We start from the raw sequence: 21,437 nt of genomic DNA, 5'->3' as shown, positions 1-21,437 counted from the left end.
TTGATGTGGGTTAGAACTGAAAAATGAGATGTCTTTAAACTCCTTTCCCTTTTCTTCTCTGATAAGTGATATAATGTGGTTTGGACACTCACAGATTCCTGAGATTCCAGGTTCTGGTTGATGATTTACTGCAAAATTGCTTATAAATTGAAGTAGAAAATGTTTTGCAGACCTGGCAGCTTTCTGGCTTCACACCCATTTGTCACCCAGCATTTCCCTTTGTGTATAGAACAAGAATTAATTAGGCTGCACTGCAGGAAAAGTTTATGGCTATAATTTATATAGGATGAATTTCTTTTTAAAGAGACAGCATTGTTTCGTTACACCTATGTACATATAAGTGTGTGTATATATAAAGTAGGTTTTTTCCCCTTAAAGCAGTGTCTGTGAGCCTTTGGAGTGAACACTCATTTTTCTGCTTAACGCTAGACGTTAGTGGAATAGATGCTTTTATGGTGATTGCTTTCTGATGAAACCGTTGGGGTTTTTGTTTCTCATTTTTAAAATCATTGTATACTAGGGAGCGGGTCTCAGTTTTAGGTTTGTGTTTTTAGACATTGGTCAGACTTGTCTGGTTTCCAAAGCTTTGTATTCTTTTGGTTTCTTGGAAGACTTTTTTTTAGGGTCTTGCTCATTCAATTAATGTTTTCATAATCAATGCAAGTCAGAACTTGCAATTTGTTCCTGATTTGCACATTAAAGAGCTCCATTAATTAAGAATCCTGGTGTTTGGCATGTTCCCGCAGGATCTGTGCATTATTTACATGGTAAAAGTGCAGGATGCAAGTTTTCCCTGTTGTAGTGGCAATTGCAGTTAATCCTGCTTTTTCTTTCTTGCCTTTTTAAAAACAAAACAAAGCAAAACATTGCTTTCGAATAACAATTCACAACTCATTGAAACTCCTTGAGGATACATTGTACCAAAACTGGAACAAGTGATCCAAATGAGGGGGCACAGGAAGAGCAGAAAGTAAATCAAATCCTTTGTTTAAAGGGGAAAAAAGCCTCTGGAAGAGGTAGATTCTCTGTGTTTGTTTTTTGTTAGATGTTTCACTTGGCTAAAGGTGGAAGTGTAGTTCTGTTTACTGTGAATTTGCAGATTACCGCCCCCCACCCCCATAATAGTAGTTGTATTGATAAATGTGGTTGCCTTTCATAACCCAAATAACCCAGACATTTAGATGAACGAACTCCCTATGCTTATGTCAAGTAAGCTGCTTTATAATATTCCAGTTTTGAGTTTTTCAGCTTTTTCATGAAATCACTTTCCAGAGTGTTTCCTGGTACCATTTCTTTTGGAAGCCTTGGTCAAAGCTGGAGGTGGTCTCCATCCTGATACATTAGGTGGTGTAAAAGCAGTTGGAAACATGAAATCAGATCACTGGTTAGCAGGTTCCTGCTTTTCAGTTTCAACCGTGGCCAATGCTTACCCTACTCATAATGTATTTCCCCATGAGTAGCTAGTCCATCTTTAAAAAGTACTATGAGAAGCTGCAAAGCATTTTTTGAATTAGTGGAGACATTCTTTTTCCCCTGGTATTTATGAAACGTGTTAGGGATTTTATGAGACTTAATTTAATTTGTCCCTTTACTACTCTTCCATTACATTATGTATGTAAACTCTTTACATGTATCTTTGTATATATAAAATCTTCACTGTAAAAAAAAAAAAGCATAAACAGTGGAGATGTAGGTAAAAGAAGAAGTTGAAAATTCTTCCACTCTCTCAAATCCCTTTTCCTCCTTCCCAGATAAAACAGTGGGGTGGGGGTGTGTATTCTTCCAGACATTTTAATATTTATATATTTTCTTCGCTATACTTCTCTTTCCATTAAATGTTAATGGACATTTGACAAGGAGAAGAGATTGGGGAGAAGGTGGTATGGGGGAAAAAAGGCTATTATGCTGTTGTTGTTGTTTAGTTGCTCAGTGGGGTTTCTGACTCTTTGCAGCCCCGTGGACCGCAGCCCTCCAGGCTCTTCTGTCCATGGGATTCTCCAGGCAAGAATCCTGGAGTGGGTTGCCATTTCCTCACCAACTATTGTTACTTATAAATTTTTTTAGAGAAAGTCATTATGTCACAATACCTTTAAGATCTAATTCTCTTATAATTATTATATTTATTGTTGTTGTCATTAAGTCGCTAAATCGTATCTGTCTCTTTGTGACCCCATAGACTATAGCTTGCCAGGCTCTTCTGTCCATGGGATTTCCCAGGCAAGAATACTGGAGTGGGTTGCCACTTCCGTCTCCAGGGGATCTTCCCAACCCAGGAATTGAACTTACATCTCCTGCATTGGCAGGCAGATTCTTTACTGCTGACACACCAAGAGGTGTGTTATTAGCTGTCCCCGAATAAGTTTGCACATATGAGTTGCTTTGAATGTCTGTTATGCTTGGACTGCACCTGACTTTAGTGTGAGTTCTTTGGTAATTTTTAATGAGCTTTTATGTAATATTGATTATTTTGCTTGGCGTTTAGTCTCAGATCTACCAGATTCTGTTTTTCTTGAGGCTGCTGAGTAAATCTGCCTCCGGCTAAATCCAAAATGCTGCTATTTTAAGAAGAGTTTTTACTAGCTATTTATACTCTCGTGCAAGGAGAATTTTTACAGGTAGAGAGGCTGTTCAGATCATCTTAAAGATTCTTACATCTTTAAGATGGCACATAGTCCATACTACATCCATGTCAGCAGTGGTGAGGGTTTGCAGGGAGGGCAGAGACAGATGTGCTAACTCAAATAATTAGAAAGCATTTCCGATGACTTCAGTAGACTCATGAGATAGAAGACAAGAGCATGAGTGAAAAGAAATCAAAAGCGACGTTTTGAGAATCGGGATGATTAATTCACTTCTACTTTGGTGTTTGGTTGTGCAGGTACAATGCTAGATGCCTCTATCCTGTAAAAATAGTAAAAATACCTCCCATTTGTTAATTGGCACTGTTCCCCATGCACTGTGTTAAGTTGTTTTTTAAAACATTTATTTATTTGACTACACCAGGTCTTAGTTGTGACTTGCGGGCTCTAGTTCCCTGACCAGGGATTGAATCCGGCCCCCCGGAATTGGGAGCATGGAGTCTTAGCCACTGGACGACCAGAGAAGTCCCTATGAAGTTCTTTATCAATATCTCATTTAGTTCTCATTCTCATTTCGTTCTCTCTGCAGCCTGTGAAATATAACTGTGTTGTACAGAAGAAGAAATCAACTCTTGAAGAGGTTGGGGTGACCTGATCAAGGTCACACACTCCGAGGCAAGGCCAGTAAGAGGTCTGTTTTGCTTCACAACCTCTGCTCTAGGCCATCACTATGCACATAGTTTAATACTAAACAGTGTTCCTCCCCCCGACCCCCTTTAAAAGAAAGTATGAGGGAATAGATAAAGTGCCAAAGCTTAAAGGAATTAACGCAGGAGAGATATGGAGATGAATTTGTAATAAGACAGAAGGCTTAGAACGAGTAGTAAATGTAACCTTCAATTTTTCTAAAGATACTTTTTTAGTAGAGAGTTAGGAGGGCCCTTGGTTAATCATCTGATCCACTCCCTCCCCTTATGCAGGTAAGCTTTTTTTAAGTGATGAAGAAATAGACAAATGTGTTTTTCTTATTATATATGTGCTACATATTCATTATATAAAATTTAGAAAATGGTCAAGTGAAAGTAAGGAAATAATTCTTCCTCAGTCTGAGCAGTAGAGTTATGTACTTTTAAAGTTTTGGTATATGGTATAAATATTTTCTAGTTTTCTTCCCTCCCATGAGTGTATAGTTAGGACAAAAGTGGAACAGTGTTCTATATTCTGTTTTGCAGTCTATTTTCTTCTACTTAACAGAGATCATGAATATTTTTCCATGTCATTAAATATTGTTCTACAGCATTATTTTTAATGGCAGCATAGACTTTCCATCATATGGGTAGTTTAACTAGTTCTTTATTGTTGGGCATTTGAATTGTTTCCAGTTTTTCATCTTTATAAATAATGCAGTAAATATTATTGTTAGTAAATCTTTACTCACATCTGTGATTACTTTGTTTCATAAAATAAATTTCTAGATGTGGAATTAGTATGTGTTCCGAGAGGATATACACAGTTTTAAGGCATTTGATCTTTATGGCCAAGTTGCCCTTCAGAAAAGTTGGATCAGTTCACATTCTCACCTTCTTTATATGAATGTCAGTTTCCCTTATCCTTATCAACATTGGGTATTACAGTGTTGTTTGATCTTTATCACTTTGATAGGTGGAAAATTGTCTCTGCTTTTTTTAATTGACATTTAAAAAAATTTACAGTTCCCAGTGTTTAATAGGGGTAAATAGTTTTCTTTCATTCATTGACCCTTGGTATTTCTTTTGTGAATCATGCAGGGGAAATCTTACTTTATTTTATTTTTATGTTATTTGAAATTTTTTTTGTTTTTTGGGTTGTATCAGGTCTTCATTGCTGCACTCAGGCTTTCTCTTCTTGCCGTGAGCAGGGGCTACTCTTTGTTAGGGTGCTCGGGCTTCTCATTGTGGTGGCGTCTCTTGTTGGGAAGCATAGGCTCAGTAGTTGTGACCCATTGGCCAAGTTGTTCCTTGGCATGTGGAATGTTTCCCGATCAGGGATCGAACCTGGCTCCCCTGCATTGATGGGCAGATTTTTAACCACTGGACCACCTGGGAAAATTTTAAATTAGTTCTAAGGATGTGTGGTCTTCCTTGTCAGTCAAATATATAGCCACTTCTAATTTCTCCTGCTTTTATTTTAATCTGTTTCTTTTCATTCGATTATCTTGTTGATAGGAAGAATTATATCTACCTCAGAAGACCTCTTTGTATTCTTGAATTTATTTATTTAGTCTTTAAAAAAATTTTTTTTGTATTTTGATTGTGCTGCACTGCATGTGGAATCTTCGTTTCCCAACCAGGGATCGAGCCCACATCGCCAGCAATGGACGCATGGAGTCTTAACCACTGGACCCCCAGGGAAGTCCTTATTTCATCTTAATCAGTTTTTAAAGAAAATTATAGAAGTGAAGTTTGTTTGTAGTAAAAAAAATTTTTTTTCAAACAGTGCTGATTATCCCTCTCCTTGTGACCTAACAGTTCTGAAATATGTAACAGAGACTGTGAAAGTCCTTTTTATCCTTCCTATTATTAGTGCTCTTCGCAGAGAACTGTCTCTAGAAGTTTGGTGTATATCTTTCCACATATGTGTGTCTTTAGTTGCTCAGTTGTGTCCTACTCTTTGCAACCCCATGAACTGTAGCCAGACAGGCTCCTTTGTCCATGGGGTTCTTTCTCTAGGCCAGAACACTGGAGTGGGCTGCCATTCCCTTCTCTAGGGGATCTTCCCAACCCAGGGATTGAACCTCGGTCTCCTTCATTGCAGGCCAATTCTTGACCATCTGAGCCATCAGGGAAGCCCTATTCTTCTGGATACTTTATGTCAACTTAAAATTTTGTAAACTATAAATGAGATCATATGGATACATTGAACTAGAACCATCTTCTCATGTTGATAAATATGTCTTACCTGTTCTTTCTTTTAAAAAATGGTATCTTTATTTTCATTTTCTTTTTCCTGAAGTACTTCAAAGTAATCATCAGCATGTCATTTTGCTTCTAAACACTTCTGTAAATGGCTCTTAAAAAATAAGACTGTTTCTTATATAGCACTATCATCTCATGTAACCAAATCAATACTTTCTAGCAGTCCTAAATAATATGTCCACTTTGTCCTCAAATTACTTCAGTTATCCCCCAAAGTATTTATGGTTCAGTGTATTCAAACCAAATTCTCTTTATACTTATCCTTTTCAGCAGCTGCCCAGAAAGTTATCTGCGTAAACTAAATTGATTTAACCAGTCCCCTGTAAATGGGCACTTAAGATGTTTGCCTGTTTTTACCTATTATAAACAGTGCTAAACAAATAGGAAAAGGAGTACGTCAAGGCTGTATATTGTCACCCTGCTTATTTAACTTATATGCAGAGTACATCATGAGAAACGCTGGGCTGGAAGAAGCACAAGATTCTGGAATCAAGATTGCTGGGAGAAATATCAATAACCTCAGATATGCAGATGACACCACCCTTGTGGCAGAAAGTGAGGAGGAACTAAAAAGCCTCTTGATGAATGTCAAAGAGGAGAGTGAAAGAGTTGGCTTAAAGCTCAACATTCAGAAAACTAAAATCATGGCATCCGGTCCCATCAGTTAATGGGAAATAAATGGGGAAACAGTGGAAACAGTGTCAGACTTTATTTTTTTGGGCTCCAAAATCATTGCAGATGGTGATTGCAGCCATGAAATTAAAAGACGCTTACTCCTTGGAAGGAAAGTTATGACCAACCTAGATAGCGTATTCAAAAGCAGAGACATGACTTTGCCAACAAAGGTCCATCTGGTAAGGCTATGGTTTTTCCAGTGGTCATGTATGGGTGTGAGAGTTGGACTGTGAAGAAAGCTGAGTGCTGAAGAATTGATGCTTTTGAACTGTGGTTTTGGAGAAGACTTTTGAGAGTCCCTTGGACTGCAAGGAGATCCAACCAGTCCATTCTGGACTGCAACCAGGTCCAACCCAGATCAGTCCTGGGTGCTCTTTGGAAGGACTGATGCTAAAGCTGAAACTCCAATACTTTGACCACCTCATGCGAAGAATTGACTCATTGGAAAAGACTCTGATGCTGGGACGGATTAGGGGCAGGAGGAGAAGGGGACGACAGAGGATGAGATGGCTGGATGGCATCACCGACTCGATGGACATGAGTTTGGGTGAACTCCGGGAGTTGGTGATGGACAGGGAGGCCTGGCATGCTGCAATTCATGGGGTCGCAAAGAGTTGGACACGACTGAGTGACTGAACTGAACTGAAATAACATTTTTGTATGCATCTCTTTGCTTTCTTATCTGATTATTTCTCTAGGATTAATTTCTAGAAATGGAATCATAGGGTCAGGAGGTGTGTGTGAGTGTACAACTTTGATACATTTTGCCAAGTTGCTTTCTGGATCTGTTGTGCTAATTAAACACTTATCAGCTGTGCATGGTGAGGACCCCTTCCTCACATTCTTGCAAGCATCAAGCATGATCAGAAAAATATCACAATGTGATTTTTTTTTTTAAGTGAGGCTGAGCAATTTTTTTTTTTTTTTTTTAATGTATTTGGCCATTTGAATTTTGGAGACTGTTAATCCATTTCTTAGCATCTTCCTTTTCAGTTTAAGCAAATATTCTTATATCTTGTCTTACAGGACCTGCTTTTCATCTGTATGATCTAGGCCTTCTTTAGTTTCTCCACTTTTTTTTTCAACTGTGGGAATCAAATCTAGATACAAAATTTTAACAGAAACTCACTAATTTTTTTTTTTTTAATTGTGCTGTGGTAACTGAGGAGGATAGTTATGTCATTTTTTTGGAATTGAAAATCTCCTGTCACTTTGTCTCCCAGTTGGTTTAGATACATAACCCATATGGGTACATTGATCTAGAAAATGAAAAATGTGCAGTTTCTTTTATTTATTTATTTTATTGTTTGCAGTTTCTTTTTTAAAGCTTGTAGTAGTGTTCATTTCTTCCATCTGTATAATGGTGATATAATAATAGTGCCCACCTGAAAAGAATGTCATGAGGACTTAAATAAGTTAATACATGAAAAGTGCTCAGGTTATTGCCTGGTACTTAGTAGGTCCTTAATACGTTGTTAGCTTTTAATTGTAGTGATGGTAGTAGTTTTTTCCTAGGCTACAGCTCCATGGCCACAGTATATATTTCCCTCTTCATCAGAGGGTTATGTAAATAAATACTGGTGCTGTACTTATAGTCAGACTTCCCTGGTGGCTCAGACGGTAAAGTGTCTGCGTACAATGCGGGAGACCGGGGTTCAATCCCTGGGTGGGGAAGATCCTCTCGAGAAGGAAATGGCAACTCACTCTAGTGAGAAAATCCCATGGGAGGAGTCTGGTAGGCTACAGTCCATGGGGTCACAAAGAGTTGGACATGACTGAACAACTTCACTTCACTTCATACTTAATAGTCACTGAAATGACTTAGCACGCACACACACACTTGTAGTAAGTTCTTTGGAGATTTAAAGTGCACACACAAAGTACATGCCAGGAAAAATATTAAGACATCATTTTTCTTCAGTTATTCATTCAACAACCTGGAGTCTGCCGTTTGCCAGCGCCCAGTTTGCCAAGGCTGAGCAGTCAGTCTCTGCCTCAGGACATTCACAGCGAGGTGTGGGGATAGGTAAACAAGATGTTAAAGCATCATTTAAATGTTATTACATGAAAGCAGCCTCTCAACATGTTTCATTTTTGGGTTGATAAATAAACAGTGCTTACCCTCACTAATATTAAAAGGAACTTAAATAACATAATCTTTTACTTTCTTGGTGTTTTTTAATGAATGACTTTGGCTGTGCTGGGTCTTCGTTGCAGCCTGCAGGATCTTCAGTTGCGGCATCCAGACTCTTAGTTGCAGCACGTGGGAAGCTAGTTCCCTGACCAGGGATCGAACCTCGACCCCTTGCATTGCAACCACAAAGTCTTAGCCACTAGACTACCAGGGAAGTCCCTGTCTTTTATATAAAAATAAGTCATCAGCCTTTGATTTTCTGGGCTTTGGTTTATTCAAGTGGCAATAATGACAGTTTTCATGGGAATGCACTGTAACATGCCTAACAAAAATTGCTAATTGGTTTCAGGTATGTAAGTTCTGAGCTCTGATACAGTATAGTTGATATGTTCAAATGAGGAGAAGTTAAGTTCGATTACCTTCCTTCCGTTGACAGAAGGGCGGTTTACTGAGGACACACAGTATTGAAAACATCGCACAGGGAGTCCACATTTTGTCAGCATCCAGACTTGGAAATGGCAGTGTAGTTGGTGTTCTTTCATCTGACCTGGTCATCATTTCTCTGGAACTGAAATATCTGTAGAGGGCTTTTCACGGCCAAAATGGTGTGTTAGCTGCTAGGGTGACGGTATGCACCCTGTGTCTGAAGGAGCTTACAGCATGCACAGCATGATATGTGTTGTAGCAGTGATGTGAAGGATCCTGGGAGAGAAAGGATTAACTGCATGGGAACCCCTGTCTCTAGACCCATTCTGTGCAGAGACTTTGGGCACTTGGCTCAGGACAGTTCACTACCGAAAAGGCTGTTTATTTAAAGGCTTTTTTAATATGAAAGGATCAAACTATTTTACATGAAACAGAAGGTTACTTGCATTGTGGTCCTCATTTTATTTTTAATACATTTTTTTACTTCAGAGTTTACTTTAAACTTTAACTGTATTTTAAATCGTAAGAGTAATACGTGATATCAAAATATTCAAACAGTTCAAAAGTGTATCAGATAAAAAGGAAAATATCCACAGTCTCCCTGGGTGACTCCTATTAGACAGTTTATAAACAGTTCCTTGTAAATAAAACTTGGATTTTAAGTACCTCATGCTCTGAGCATTTCCCCTTTTCCGTTTAAAGGGGAAAAATAAATTTCCCTTTTCAGAGAAGTCCTCTGGAACAATGGAGGATGTCTAGGAATGGTGAAATGGAAGGTAGCTAGTAGATTTCGGGAAGTCCATTGATCAGTCAGATTGCTGTGTCCTATAGGGCTTTTTAAGGATTTATTGACACACTTCATCAAGGTATTTGAGAGAGCATTCAGGGAAACCTACGAAATTCTGCAATTCTTTCCCCTCCCTTATAAATTCATGCCTGGTCAGAAATTACAGCTTGAGTGGGATGTCCCTCCACAGAACTCAAACGCACACTATCTATCATGTTACTTAGCACGGCAGTAATGTAAAATGGGAAGGATTTTTTCCTTTTGGTTTCTTTCTGTGAAGGGGCTCACCCAGCATATTTTATCCTCTGTCTCTCCATCTCTCTCTCATTTCAACTTCCACTTACTCCCCAATTCCCCACATCATTCTCTTAAGAGAAAAAATAAATAAATTTTGTCCACTGAGTCCTCTTTCTTATTTGATTTAAAAGGTCTTGGGTTGAATGTTTCTCACAAAAACACTTTGCATTCAGAATTAGCCCATCAAATTGTTGCCGCCACAGACCCCTGCACAGGCTGTGTGCCTTCTGCTGTGGGGCCCCCTGAGGTCGGAAAACCCAAGGCTGCCTTTGGTTTAGTTGTCATGATTTTAGAATATAAGTCCCCATGCCCTGCTTTGAAAAGTTATCCTGGTGGTGATTTTGTACCATAAAAAAAAAAAAAAAAATCCTACTTTTGGTTCACACACAGTGGGACAGAACTCCTTCTGCTATTCCAGTCAAAACCATGGTCCTCCTAAGAGCACATTCATTTCTCTAAACCAGGGGGTATGTATGTGCCCATTCATAGGAGCCACAGGAGACATGGGTTCAATCCCTGGGTCAGAAAGATCCCTTGGAGGAGGAAATGGCAACACACTCCAGTATTCTTGCCTGGAGAATCCCATGGACAGAGGAGCCTGGCAGGCTACAGTCCATGAGGTTGCACAGTTGGACCCGGCTTAGCAACTAAACGACGACAACACATCTATATGTGTGTACACCTATATGAATGTATATAAATTCTACTTGGGCTCACGTTGGAAATGATATCGACTCATCCACATGGTGGGTGTTAAGGAATCTGTAACCTGCAGTGCTCTGTCTTAGTGGTAACGCCGTCCTGCTTTTGGAATATAGAACAAGCCCAAACAGTAATACTGACAGAATTCGGAATTATGATACAGTGCAGCCGTCACGTAATTCTTTGTTGAAGAAGTTAGGGCCTAAATGTTAAGGCTTATTGTTATTCCGAGTTGATAATCTCTGCCTTGCTTTAATAATTTTTCCTCATGCCTGGGTAGCCTGCGAGTTGCACAATAATCACTCACACAGCTTTGTAATCAATGCCCAAAGTAATAGGATTCCTCTGGCCACCGGCAATTAATAAATTTGTGTCTTTTTTAAAACACTAGCAAGTCGGGCCTGAAATACGACTGACTGGCTCTCCTCATTTGCATATTTATTGCAGTGGAAAAATTCTTACCAGATGATTGATGCCGGGCCTGCCTCTTGAATTCCAAGCAGCACGTTATTATGAAATGAAAAATGCTGGCCATACAGTTGATTAAAGTTGAAGACAGTGGAATCGGTGTTTTTTAAGATTGTGGGAGAATTAAAGGCATATTTTAATAGATGTTGACAAGAAGTGAACTAACAAAAGCAAAGCAAAGGATTTGCTTGAAAAGATTTAATCAAACGTCTTTCTGGGGGGATTAATTGCCAGGGATGACTAGTGCAAGTGGCAGGCTTGTGTGGATTTGAATGAAAAGTATTGTTCTCAGGCCAATACAGCGTGTGTCATTTTGACCTATAGTTTAGCTGCAGTTCTAGAGTTACTTTGCAAGAAGGGGGGGAAAAACTGTTCTTGCAATCTGTACCTTCTAGCTTAATGTATATATTTGGGAATAAAAGGAATGTAGGCGTTTATATATACTCGCACATAAATAATTGTATGTTTGCGTATTTGCTTTAAAAACAATGGTGTGGGATATTTAAAAACTGATAAGGCGAGCTTTATTTTATTTTATGCATTTGCTGTCCCCATTGCCCTCCATCTCCTCACCAGAAGTTTTACTTATTGGTTTATAATCTAATTAACGAACTGTGTGCCCATGTCCAAACTTATTCTCTGCCTCCAGTTTTGTTTATGTCGAACAGCCTAGATGAATCAAGGAAAAAAATAAAGCTGTTAGGTGAAAATGGTTTTTAGATTGGTGACATTTTATATATAGAATGCTTGCATATGGGCAGCATGTAAATGAATACTTAATGTGGGAATGTATGAATACTGGTTCTGTCTTAGCACTGTAGATCACAGCAAGCAGAGCCCGAGATTTTTGCTGTGTGAAAGATGCTGATTTTGTGATAGTAATATACTTTCTATTTTATAGCATTTAAACATTTGCAGCATACCTTAATATATACAAGCATTTGTTATTTTTCGCCTTAGTTCTGCAAGATAACCAGGCAAAGGATTATCTGCATGGTGTAGATGAGATTGTTGAGACTCGAAGAGATTAAATGGGGGGGGGTCCACTCAGTGGAAAACGACTAGTTAGGGATAGTTTCTGTTAAAATCCAGGGCTCCTAGCCCTCAGTAAAATACTCTTTCCATTTATTCTTTACTTGGGAAATTATTTCTAAGGCTGGTGCCCAGGTGCTTAGTTTGAGTCTTGGTAATAAGGTCAGTCATGTGTCCTTCTTAATCCCCTTGTAAGGCAAAGGCCTCTGGAAATGGACCAGGTAGGACAAAATAGACATATATGTCCTTGCCAGTCTCTGTTTGCTTTGTGGCCACGAGCCAGGGGGGAGAGAGAAGACAGTATGCGTGCATCTCTGCTGCTTTCCTTAGCTGTGAACTCTGGCAGAGAAACTAGAGGTGAATTACAAAGTGTTGATTCTATTCCCTTGACCATTCATAGGGTTGAACAAGTGGGATTCAACTTTGTACGAGTGACAGAGTTCTTTGGTTTGGTTCGTTTTGGTCTGGGGCTGGGAAGAACTCACTGTGGGATCTGAGCCTTCAGGGGAGCGTCTTTCCTCACCCGGGTCAACTGTGGCTTCGAGGGGGCCTGCCGAGTCTAGCAGAGGATTGCTCACTGTTTCTTCAGGTTTTACATTAAAACTTCACTGGAAGGAAATGTGACCCTAATAGTGCAAAGAAACGAGAATTGGGTTCTGGCTTTTAAATCTCTTTAGAGGAGGTTGTCCATGTATTGACCACTGATGACTTGACTTTGATAAACTTTTTTTTTTTTTTTTTTTTTTGGTGGTGGTGTTGGTGGTTAGAAGCACAGAATTGCAGATTTCATCTCTGGTAGATCTCCTGACACTTTGATGCATGGTGGTGCTATCCCTGAATGGAGCTTAAATACTTCAGGGCTACTTCTGACTGGGTGAAGGGGTGTATAAAATGACGACGTATGAGAGAGTATTAACAGAAAGGCACACTTTGATTTACTGATATTGGCTCTCTGCCTTCTCATTGGATTGATATGCTGTCTAATATATCTGCAATGGATTTTTTTAAACTGACTTGAGCAAAATAAAAGGGCTTGTATAGCTACTTGAAAGTGGCCCTTAAAAGTAGTGGTCTCTGTGTTGGATGTTTTCACAATTCTTGGTTATGTTACATGTGAGAATCAAATTATGACTTACTTGTTGGGGGCAAGCAGCCGTAAACATTATGGACTGCTTTGCCGCTGCTTCTCTACATGGTTCTTGATCTCCTATTTTAGATCATGGACACGTGGTACCTGGAGGAAGTAAGGGACAGGTACTTGTTTTTCCTGTTCTTATAATTATTTTTTATTGTGGCAAAAAGATACATAGCATGAAAATTACCATTCTAAGTGTACAGTGCAATAATGTTAAGTATAATTACATTGTTGTACATCCAATCGCCAGAACTTTTTGATTTTGTGAAACTAAAACCCTGTACCCATTAAATAAGAATTCTCCATTTCCCTCTCCCCCCAACCCTTGACACGCACCATTCTCCTCTCTGTTTTTATGAATTAGACTACTCTAGATACCTCGTATACTGGAGAAGGCAATGGCAACCCACTCCAGTACTCTTGCCTGGAAAATCCCATGGACAGAGGAGCCTGGTAGGCTGCAGTCCATGGGGTTGCTAAGAGTCAGGCTCGACTGAGCGACTTCACTTTCACTTTTCACTTTCATGCATTGGAGAAGGAAATGGCAACCCACTCCAGTATTCTTGCCTGGAGAATCCCAGGAATGGGGGAGCCTAGTGGGCTGCCGTCTACAGGGTCGCACAGAGTCGGACACGACTGAAGCGACTTAGCAGCAGCAGCAGATACCTTGTATAAGTGGGATGATACAATATTTGTCCTTCTGTGACTGACTTATTTCACTGAGCACAGTGTCCTCAAGGCTCATCCATGTTGTGGCATGTGTCAGAATTCCCCTCCTTTTTAAGACTGAGTAGCATTCCGTTGTTCTTTGAGACTAGGCTCCAGACCGAAGGATTGTAGATGACTTTTCCTGTGTAGAGATAGAGTGGGGAGGTAGAGTTATTATTACTCCAGCCTTGAATAGCACAGCTCGGCCGCCGGTACATTCACCTTGTCCTGCCACCATCGTCACTGCTGTCCATCCCGAAAACGTTTTTCTCATCCCAAGCTGAAACTTTGTGTCCACTGAACAGGAAGTCCCCATCCCCACCTCTCCCCAGCCACTCTTCTGTTTTCTGTCTGTGAATTTGACTGTAGTTTTAGGTTCCTCTTATAAGCGTAATCACACAGTATATGTCCTTTTGCAACTGGCTTATTTCACATAGCCTAATATTTTCAAGATTTAGTCTTGGGAATTTTGAGGACCACTTTGCAGATGCAAAATTGATTTGTGGTTTCACTTTGGAGAACATGGGCTGTCTTACAAATAGCTGTTTCTAGAAAAGGAGTAAAAACAATGGTTCATACTTGCATAGAATTGGGATGAGATGAGATTTCTGTTTTCATGGGCTTCCTTACAAGTGTTAGTGTCTCTCGTATTTTCTCAAGTTTCTTGCTATAACATACTTTCAGAACATTAGCTGTTATGGGCTCTCTGTTTATAATTGTCAGCTATTTTCATAGGTGCTCACTGGTGGTAACATAGTGTTTGTAGGTGCCATTTTTATTCTTTGCTTTCCTCACTGTTGTAATTATTTCCGTACACACACATACTTTTGCATCATCCCAGTTACGCTTACCACATGCATGTGTGCTATGTTGCTTCAGTCGTGTCTGACTCTGTGATGCCCCATGGACTGTAGCTGCCAGGCTCCGCTGTCCACGGGGTTCTCTGGGCAAGAGCACTGGAGTGGGTTGCCATTTCCTCCTCCAGAGGAAGCTTCCTGATCCAGGAATAGAACCGGTATCTCCTGTGTGTCCTGCATTGAAGGCAGATTCTTTACTGGCTGAGCTGTCTGGGAAGTTACACACTTAGCACATTTAGACTTTAAAGTAATTCTTGTCTTTAAAATTGTTATGTCTAAGACTTCTCTGGTGATCCAGCGGGTAAGACTCTGCCCTTCCAATGCAGAGGGCACAGGTTTGATGCCTGGTCAGGGAACTCAGATCATACATGCTGTGTGATGTGACCTAAAAAAGAAAAAATTGTTATGTCTTTATTCTTTTTTTTCTTCTTGCCTACTTCTCATCTATTTATACTTAATCCATTTCCCTAAAACTATCAGAGGAATAATTCTGTATTATTTTTTTCTCTTGAGAATAATTTTTTATCATTATAGTTGGTGGAAAGTTTTGTTAAAATTCAGAGCAACGGGTTGAGAATCTTGGGTTGGAACACAAGGCATTTTGGATTTCTTCAGATATTGCAGGTCCTCCCAAGTGATATGGATATGTACTGATTATAAAAGGATTAGAATGTGGTATTTATAAATGATAAATGATCAAGGATCTTATGCTATTTATAAACAGGGAAGTTGTATTTATATAGTCTTATATGGAGATTATTGGAGGAATGCAAAGTAGCTGTTAGGTCACTGAGTTCCTTCTGGCCAATCCAGGGGGGCTTTCTCAGGTAAGCTCTTATCTTAGCCTTACAGTGAAATGGGATGCTACAGCATGATCTGTTTGGAGAACTGGTCTGAGTCATGTGTTGGTTTCCCAGTGATAAAATAGGTTGGGATGCAAAATAGTGAGGAAGTTACTCAGCAGAAGCAGACGAGTTAGAATCAAATGTATAAAAATCAGATAAACTGAAGTTTTGTGAGCTGGTTAGTCTGGAATGTGAAAAAGAAATGAATGTGCTGCTGCTGCTTAGTCGCTTCAGTTGTATCTGACTCTGTGCGACCCTATGAACTGCAGCCCGCCAGGCTCCTCTGTCCATGGGATTCTGCAGGCAAGAATGAATACTGGAGTGGGTTGCCATGCCCTCCTCCAGGGGAGCTTCCCGACCCAGGGATTGAACCTGGGTCTCCTGCATTGCAGGCAGATTCTTTACCGAATGAGCCATGACATGAATAAATGAAATAAAGCCCAAGAAATGAATGTAGGGTCTGCTAAATGAGAGTCAGGATGCTTGAAAGAAGATTATGTTTCCTTAAGGGAAAGAGGGAAGGACTGATAGAAGCATAGCCAGAGACAAATGGACAACTCTTAGTGATAATACGTATGGAAAACACAGGATTTAGCCACTGATTGAATATACTGAATATCGGCACCAAAATGTCAGTGATCGCCTATGAAAATTAAACAGAGACGAGAGAAGCAGACAAAGGAGAAGGATTGGATTGGAAGAAAAAACTTTTGTTTCTGATATGGTGTGTTTGAGAGAGTGATGGAGTATCCAAGTGGAGATTTTCTTAGTTGCTGGAAATGTGAGAGTTTGATTATAAAGAGATGTCTGAATGCTATCAAAACATATCTAGTAATTATCAATGTCTAGTTAGCCCCTTTAGTAGGATTAGTAGGATTATGCTGATAAGGAAGGTAAGAGTTTGTTTCTCAGAGAGCCAGTTTATATTCTGAAAGCTCTTGGCCGTAGACGTTACACTTGATCCCGACCAGCTTTATTACGAACACATCTTGTTGGCTGTGAGGAGAACTGGGTGAGAACATGCACCCGATGAGCAGATCTCCAATACACAGTTCAGTACACTGGACGCTCCAGAGCCTGGGGTTCCATATCCTCACATCCAGCCAACTTTGAACCAACGATATTTGGAAAGAAAAAAAATGTCAGAAAGTTCCGAAAATTTGCAGCACTCTGACAACCATTTCCATAGTATTTGTATCATATTCACAACAATTTATGTAGCATTTACATTATACTAGTTGTTATAAGTAATCTAGAGATGATTTGAAGCATGTGTGAGGATATGGGTAGGTTATGTGGGTTATATGCAAATTAGGCCCTTGGATATAAGTAAGGGATTTGAGCATCTGTGGGTTTTTGCTACCCAGGGGGAGAGGCCCTGGAACCGATCCCGTGAGGATACAGAGCAATCACTGTATTGCGAATAGGAAGTCGTTAACTTGGGTGTGTGTTCGTGAACAGGAACTTTCCATAAGGGTATATGCTGAGAGACTGAATGAATGAGGTGGCAGCTCACACCAGAGGCAGAGAAGATCTCTCAGGGAAGGGAGGTGGTGGTGATAGGAATCCTAGGACTAAGTTGTGCTTCTCGGGGGAAAAGAGAAGGTATTGCTTAAGGAGCCAGTTGATAAAGGGATAATCCAAGAGGCAACCTGTAGAAGGATAACTGAGATAACACCAGAGGAAGAAAATGATTGCTTATGATGACAGACAAGGAAGGATTTTGTCAAACTTAGTAAATTTAAGAACTCAGAACTTATTGCAGATGTTTTAAGTTTCTTACACATGTTTCCTTGCCTGTTCTCCACAAGGACTCTAGGAGGTAGGCACTGTTATTATTTCCTTTCAGGAATTCTGTATTTCAGAGAGTTCTTAGGCCCGGCCAGTCCTGTACACCTTCCCCGCCCCAGCCAGTAGTACTCAGGAGGCAGGCGTCAGAGGCATCCCCTTGCTTTGGAGCACTGTAGGTAATTAACTGTTCCTTTTCCCTGCTTTATTTCCCAGGTCACAAGGCACTGAAGGCACTGTTGAGGTCATTGGTGGGTCTCCAGGAAGAGTTGCTTTTCCAGTACCCAGACACTAGGTATCTCGTAGATGGGACAAAACCCAAAGCAGAAAGGTAAGGGGGAATGGAATATGGAATCTGTCTTTTCATCTGAATATTTTCCCACTGTTTATAAAATCAGGTCCTTCCAGAAGATATCAGACTTCTTAATGTTAGTAAACTATTAATAGAAAGAGCCTCTCACATTTAATTGGTAGCCAGGATGGCATATAAATTGGGAATTATCTTCTGGATTTTTATGTGGAGTTGTGCCTAATTGTGTTTGTGCATGTGTGCATGCTCAGTCGCTAGGTTGTGTCCAACTTCTTTGTGACCCTGTGGACTGTAGCCTGCCGGGCTTCTCTGTCCATGGGATTCTGCAGGCAAGAATACTGGAGTGGGTTGCCATTCCCTCCTCCAAGGGATCTTCCCAACCCAGGGATCAACCTGTGTCTCCTGCATTGCAGGTGGATTCTTCACCACTGAGCCACCTAGGAAGCCCAGTTACGTTTGTAAGCTTCTGCAAAAAACTTGCCTCTGGGGGTAGGGGGCTGCACCTCTCAGCTTGTGGGATCTTAGCTCCTCCACTAGGGATCAAACCCAGAGCCCTGGCAGTGAGATCACTGAGGCTTAACCACTGGACCACCAGGGAATTCCCCAAACTTGCCTTGTTTTTTAGATCTAGTGAAATTATTGGTGAAAGCACATTTTTAGTGTGAATGCTTAATTGATGTTTATGAAGCCCTTTGTTGCCCATACATGGAATTGCCAGTTGCAACCATCGACTTTTTAGTAAGGGAAGAAGCAGTTATTTTGACGGGTGGAAACATTTTGGAAAATAGCAGAATAAACCTTTTTTTCCCGTCCTGAAATGATCACATCTGATGAAGGGTCACCCCCTCCTTGACCTCTCCCTCTGGCTGAGCCTGCTGCAAGTGGTACCTGCCTGTTGTTTTCCGTTGCGCCTCTCTTCCACTCCACTCCTTTCCACTGCGTTAGCTTGAAGGACAGAGGAGAGGAGCTCTCTTGTAGGAAGCACTTCCTGTGTGTTGGGGTTGGCAGTCCACAGAGTGCAACTGGTTCTAACTGGAGGCTCTGGTACGTTCTCAGGCAGTTGAGGGCATTGCAGTCTAGCTTGGGTTCTGTGGCCTATCGCTTTGAGTTTTCTTCATGTTCTGCTTCTCTTCATTTGGTTCAACTAATACTATTCAGCCTACCCGAACAATTGGTTACAGAGAGACATATTCCCCTTATTGATTGGGGGATTAAGGTCATAAAAGTATGATTATATGTTTAATTTTTAAAGACCCTGCTATTACAGTATAGGCCTGGTTCATGTGCATTTCTAATAATGTTTTTAACAACCTCATTTACTTTTATGGTTTTCTTACCTTTTAAAAATATTTTTGAAACCACCTATTTTTATGTTTATTTGAAAAAGTACAGAAGTTTTTGTTTGACCGTGTGAATGCTCTCTTACAACAGAAAAAAGCCATACTCTTTAAAAAAAAAAAAAAATTTATTTATTTGTTTGGCTGCGTGGGATCTTTAGTTGCCACACGTGGTATCAAGTTCCCTGACCAGGTGTCGAACTCGGGCCCCCTGCTTTGGGAGCGCAGAGTCTTAGCTACTGGGCCACCAGGGAATACTCCTGACTGCACGTGGGCCTAGGTTTTACTCAGGTAACATTTATTTACATTGGACTCTTACTGGGTTTTCCAGTGAAGAGGAGATTTCCAGTGACGATGAAGAGCTCGTAGAGAAGAAGCCGCAGAGGAGGGGCCCGGCAAAGAGGAAGCTGGAGACGGAGGACTACCCCAGCTTCATGGCGAAGCGCTTCACCGACTTCACCGTCTATAGGAACCGCACTCTCCAGAAGTGGCACGATAAGACCAGGCTGGCTTCTGGAAAACTGGGGAAGGCAAGCGTGGGCGCCTGTGTGTGTGTGTATGTGAGTGTGTGAGGCAGGTCGTGGCAACCTGAAGCGGCTGTGAGAAATGGGAGCTACAGCTCCCTTATATGGATGATGCCTTGATGTGGTAGTCATCCGTCATCTCTGTGGAAAAATTTACTGAACTCCTACCACTGAGGTTTATACCATTCAGGCGTGGGTTTTCAACTTTATTAGTGAGGAGTGTTTTAAGTCTAGAAATGGTAGCCTTGTAAGTGTTGGGAAAACAAAATACCTTAAAGAAACGGATTTTACCACAATTAATATTAAAGGAGCAGAAGTTAATCTCTGTGTATAGGAAAGTAATGTGACCTGCTTAAGACTAATTTTTAATTTTTTTCTGAGAACAATCACAGCCATTCACCCACTCAGCCTTTAACCGAAAGCCCCTCCTGGAAAGAGGATTGTCTGTTTCTCTGCTGACACAGAAAGATAGAGAAACCAACGTCGCTGGCTTCTGCAGAGACTTTGCGCGTTATCTGACACTGGTTGTGATATTGTTGCAGGGTTTTGGTGCCTTTGAACGCTCAATCTTGACTCAGATCGATCATATTCTGATGGACAAAGAAAGATTACTTCGAAGGACACAGACCAAGCGTTCTGTCTACCGAGTTCTTGGCAAACCTGAGCCAGCAGTCCAGCCTGTCCCGGAGAGTCTGCCAGGGCAGCCGGTAAGGACTCTGATGCATGGTGATTACGGGAGCAGTTCCTAAAGGAGGCTAATTAACTGGACGATCTGCTCACCTCCTTGTAGGTATTCCTTGGGGTATAAGAAATAAACGAAAGAAAGGGGGGGAGGAAAGCACTGCTTTGTTTGAGAAACTGAGATGATGTTGGAGGGGAGAGTTTTTAAAAAATGAAGCCATTGGGGCACAGTTCTTGAGGTGCTAGCCTGCTGTGTTACCCCGTTGCCTGGCAAAGAAATAAAGCCACTCTTTGTCCTAAACAAAAAATAATAATGAATAAAGCTGTTATTAACTTGTGTATAGCCTTCTCTTAATTTTGAGTTTGATATGAGTCTGGTCATGGAAGCATTTGTAATTCAGTTTTTAAAATTCAGTTTTAAAGCTTCTTCTTTAGAAGCACTAATATTGAGTTGAGTGTGTACTTTAGACTTTCCTTTGCATGTTTATATGCTCCAGGAAAGGATCCAGAATTGGAAGAGGCAGATTCTTCTGTCTAAAGGAAACTCTTTTATTTATAGTAGAAATATATACTTAATATGTATTTCTTAAGTTTAGAAGAATTTTAAATGAAAAGTAAAATTCCCCTAGTCTGAAAATTCCACTCCTTAGGTTTAACCAATGTTCGTAGTTGTAACAAGCTTTTAGGTATTTTCTACACAGACACACACACACACACACACGTATATAAGACATATGCATTCATAAAAATACGGTTTTTGGAACTTTCCTCTTGGCCCAGTGGTTAAGACCCCATGCTCCCAATGCAGTGGGCATGGGTTCAATCCCTGGTTGGGGAACTAAGATCCCACATAGCCTGCATGGCATGGCCAAAAAAACAAAAAAAAATTGTCTATTTTTTTTTTTAACTAAATGGGATGGATATATATATGTGTATAAATATATAAATTATACATACAATCTTACAGCTTTCTAAATTATTCTAGATATTTTTCCAGGCTGTTACGTAGAGATCTACCTCATTTTTTCTAATGGCTAGAGTATTCCATTGTATAGATGTGTGCTAGAATTTATTTGAACAGTGGATATTTATGTTTTCTCTAGTTTTAGAAACAGTGCTATAAGAAACATTCCTGAGCATTTATATGCTTTTGTTTTTATGTGAACATGTGGATGCACTTCTAGAAGTGGAAATATTA

At 40.3% G+C, this 21,437-nt stretch overlaps 1 protein-coding gene across 3 annotated transcripts in view; it reads left to right on the top strand.

Moving 5' to 3' along the window:
• AATF (apoptosis antagonizing transcription factor) overlaps window positions 1–21,437 on the top strand; it is a 105,727-nt gene that overhangs the window by 23,463 nt on the left and 60,827 nt on the right. For all 3 annotated transcript variants that reach the window (XM_044939576.2, XM_006065485.4, XR_003108039.3), the window contains exons 5-7: window positions 17,604–17,718; window positions 19,366–19,564; window positions 20,101–20,265. In XM_044939576.2, the coding sequence (XP_044795511.2) occupies window positions 17,604–17,718; window positions 19,366–19,564; window positions 20,101–20,265 (479 nt within the window). The remainder of the gene's footprint in view (window positions 1–17,603; window positions 17,719–19,365; window positions 19,565–20,100; window positions 20,266–21,437) is intronic.

Source organism: Bubalus bubalis, chromosome 3, assembly GCF_019923935.1.
Source record: "Bubalus bubalis isolate 160015118507 breed Murrah chromosome 3, NDDB_SH_1, whole genome shotgun sequence".
NCBI classification, from domain to species: Eukaryota; Metazoa; Chordata; class Mammalia; order Artiodactyla; family Bovidae; genus Bubalus; species Bubalus bubalis.
Note: the sequence above shows the minus strand (reverse complement) of the source record. Positions and strands in the feature narration are given on the sequence as shown.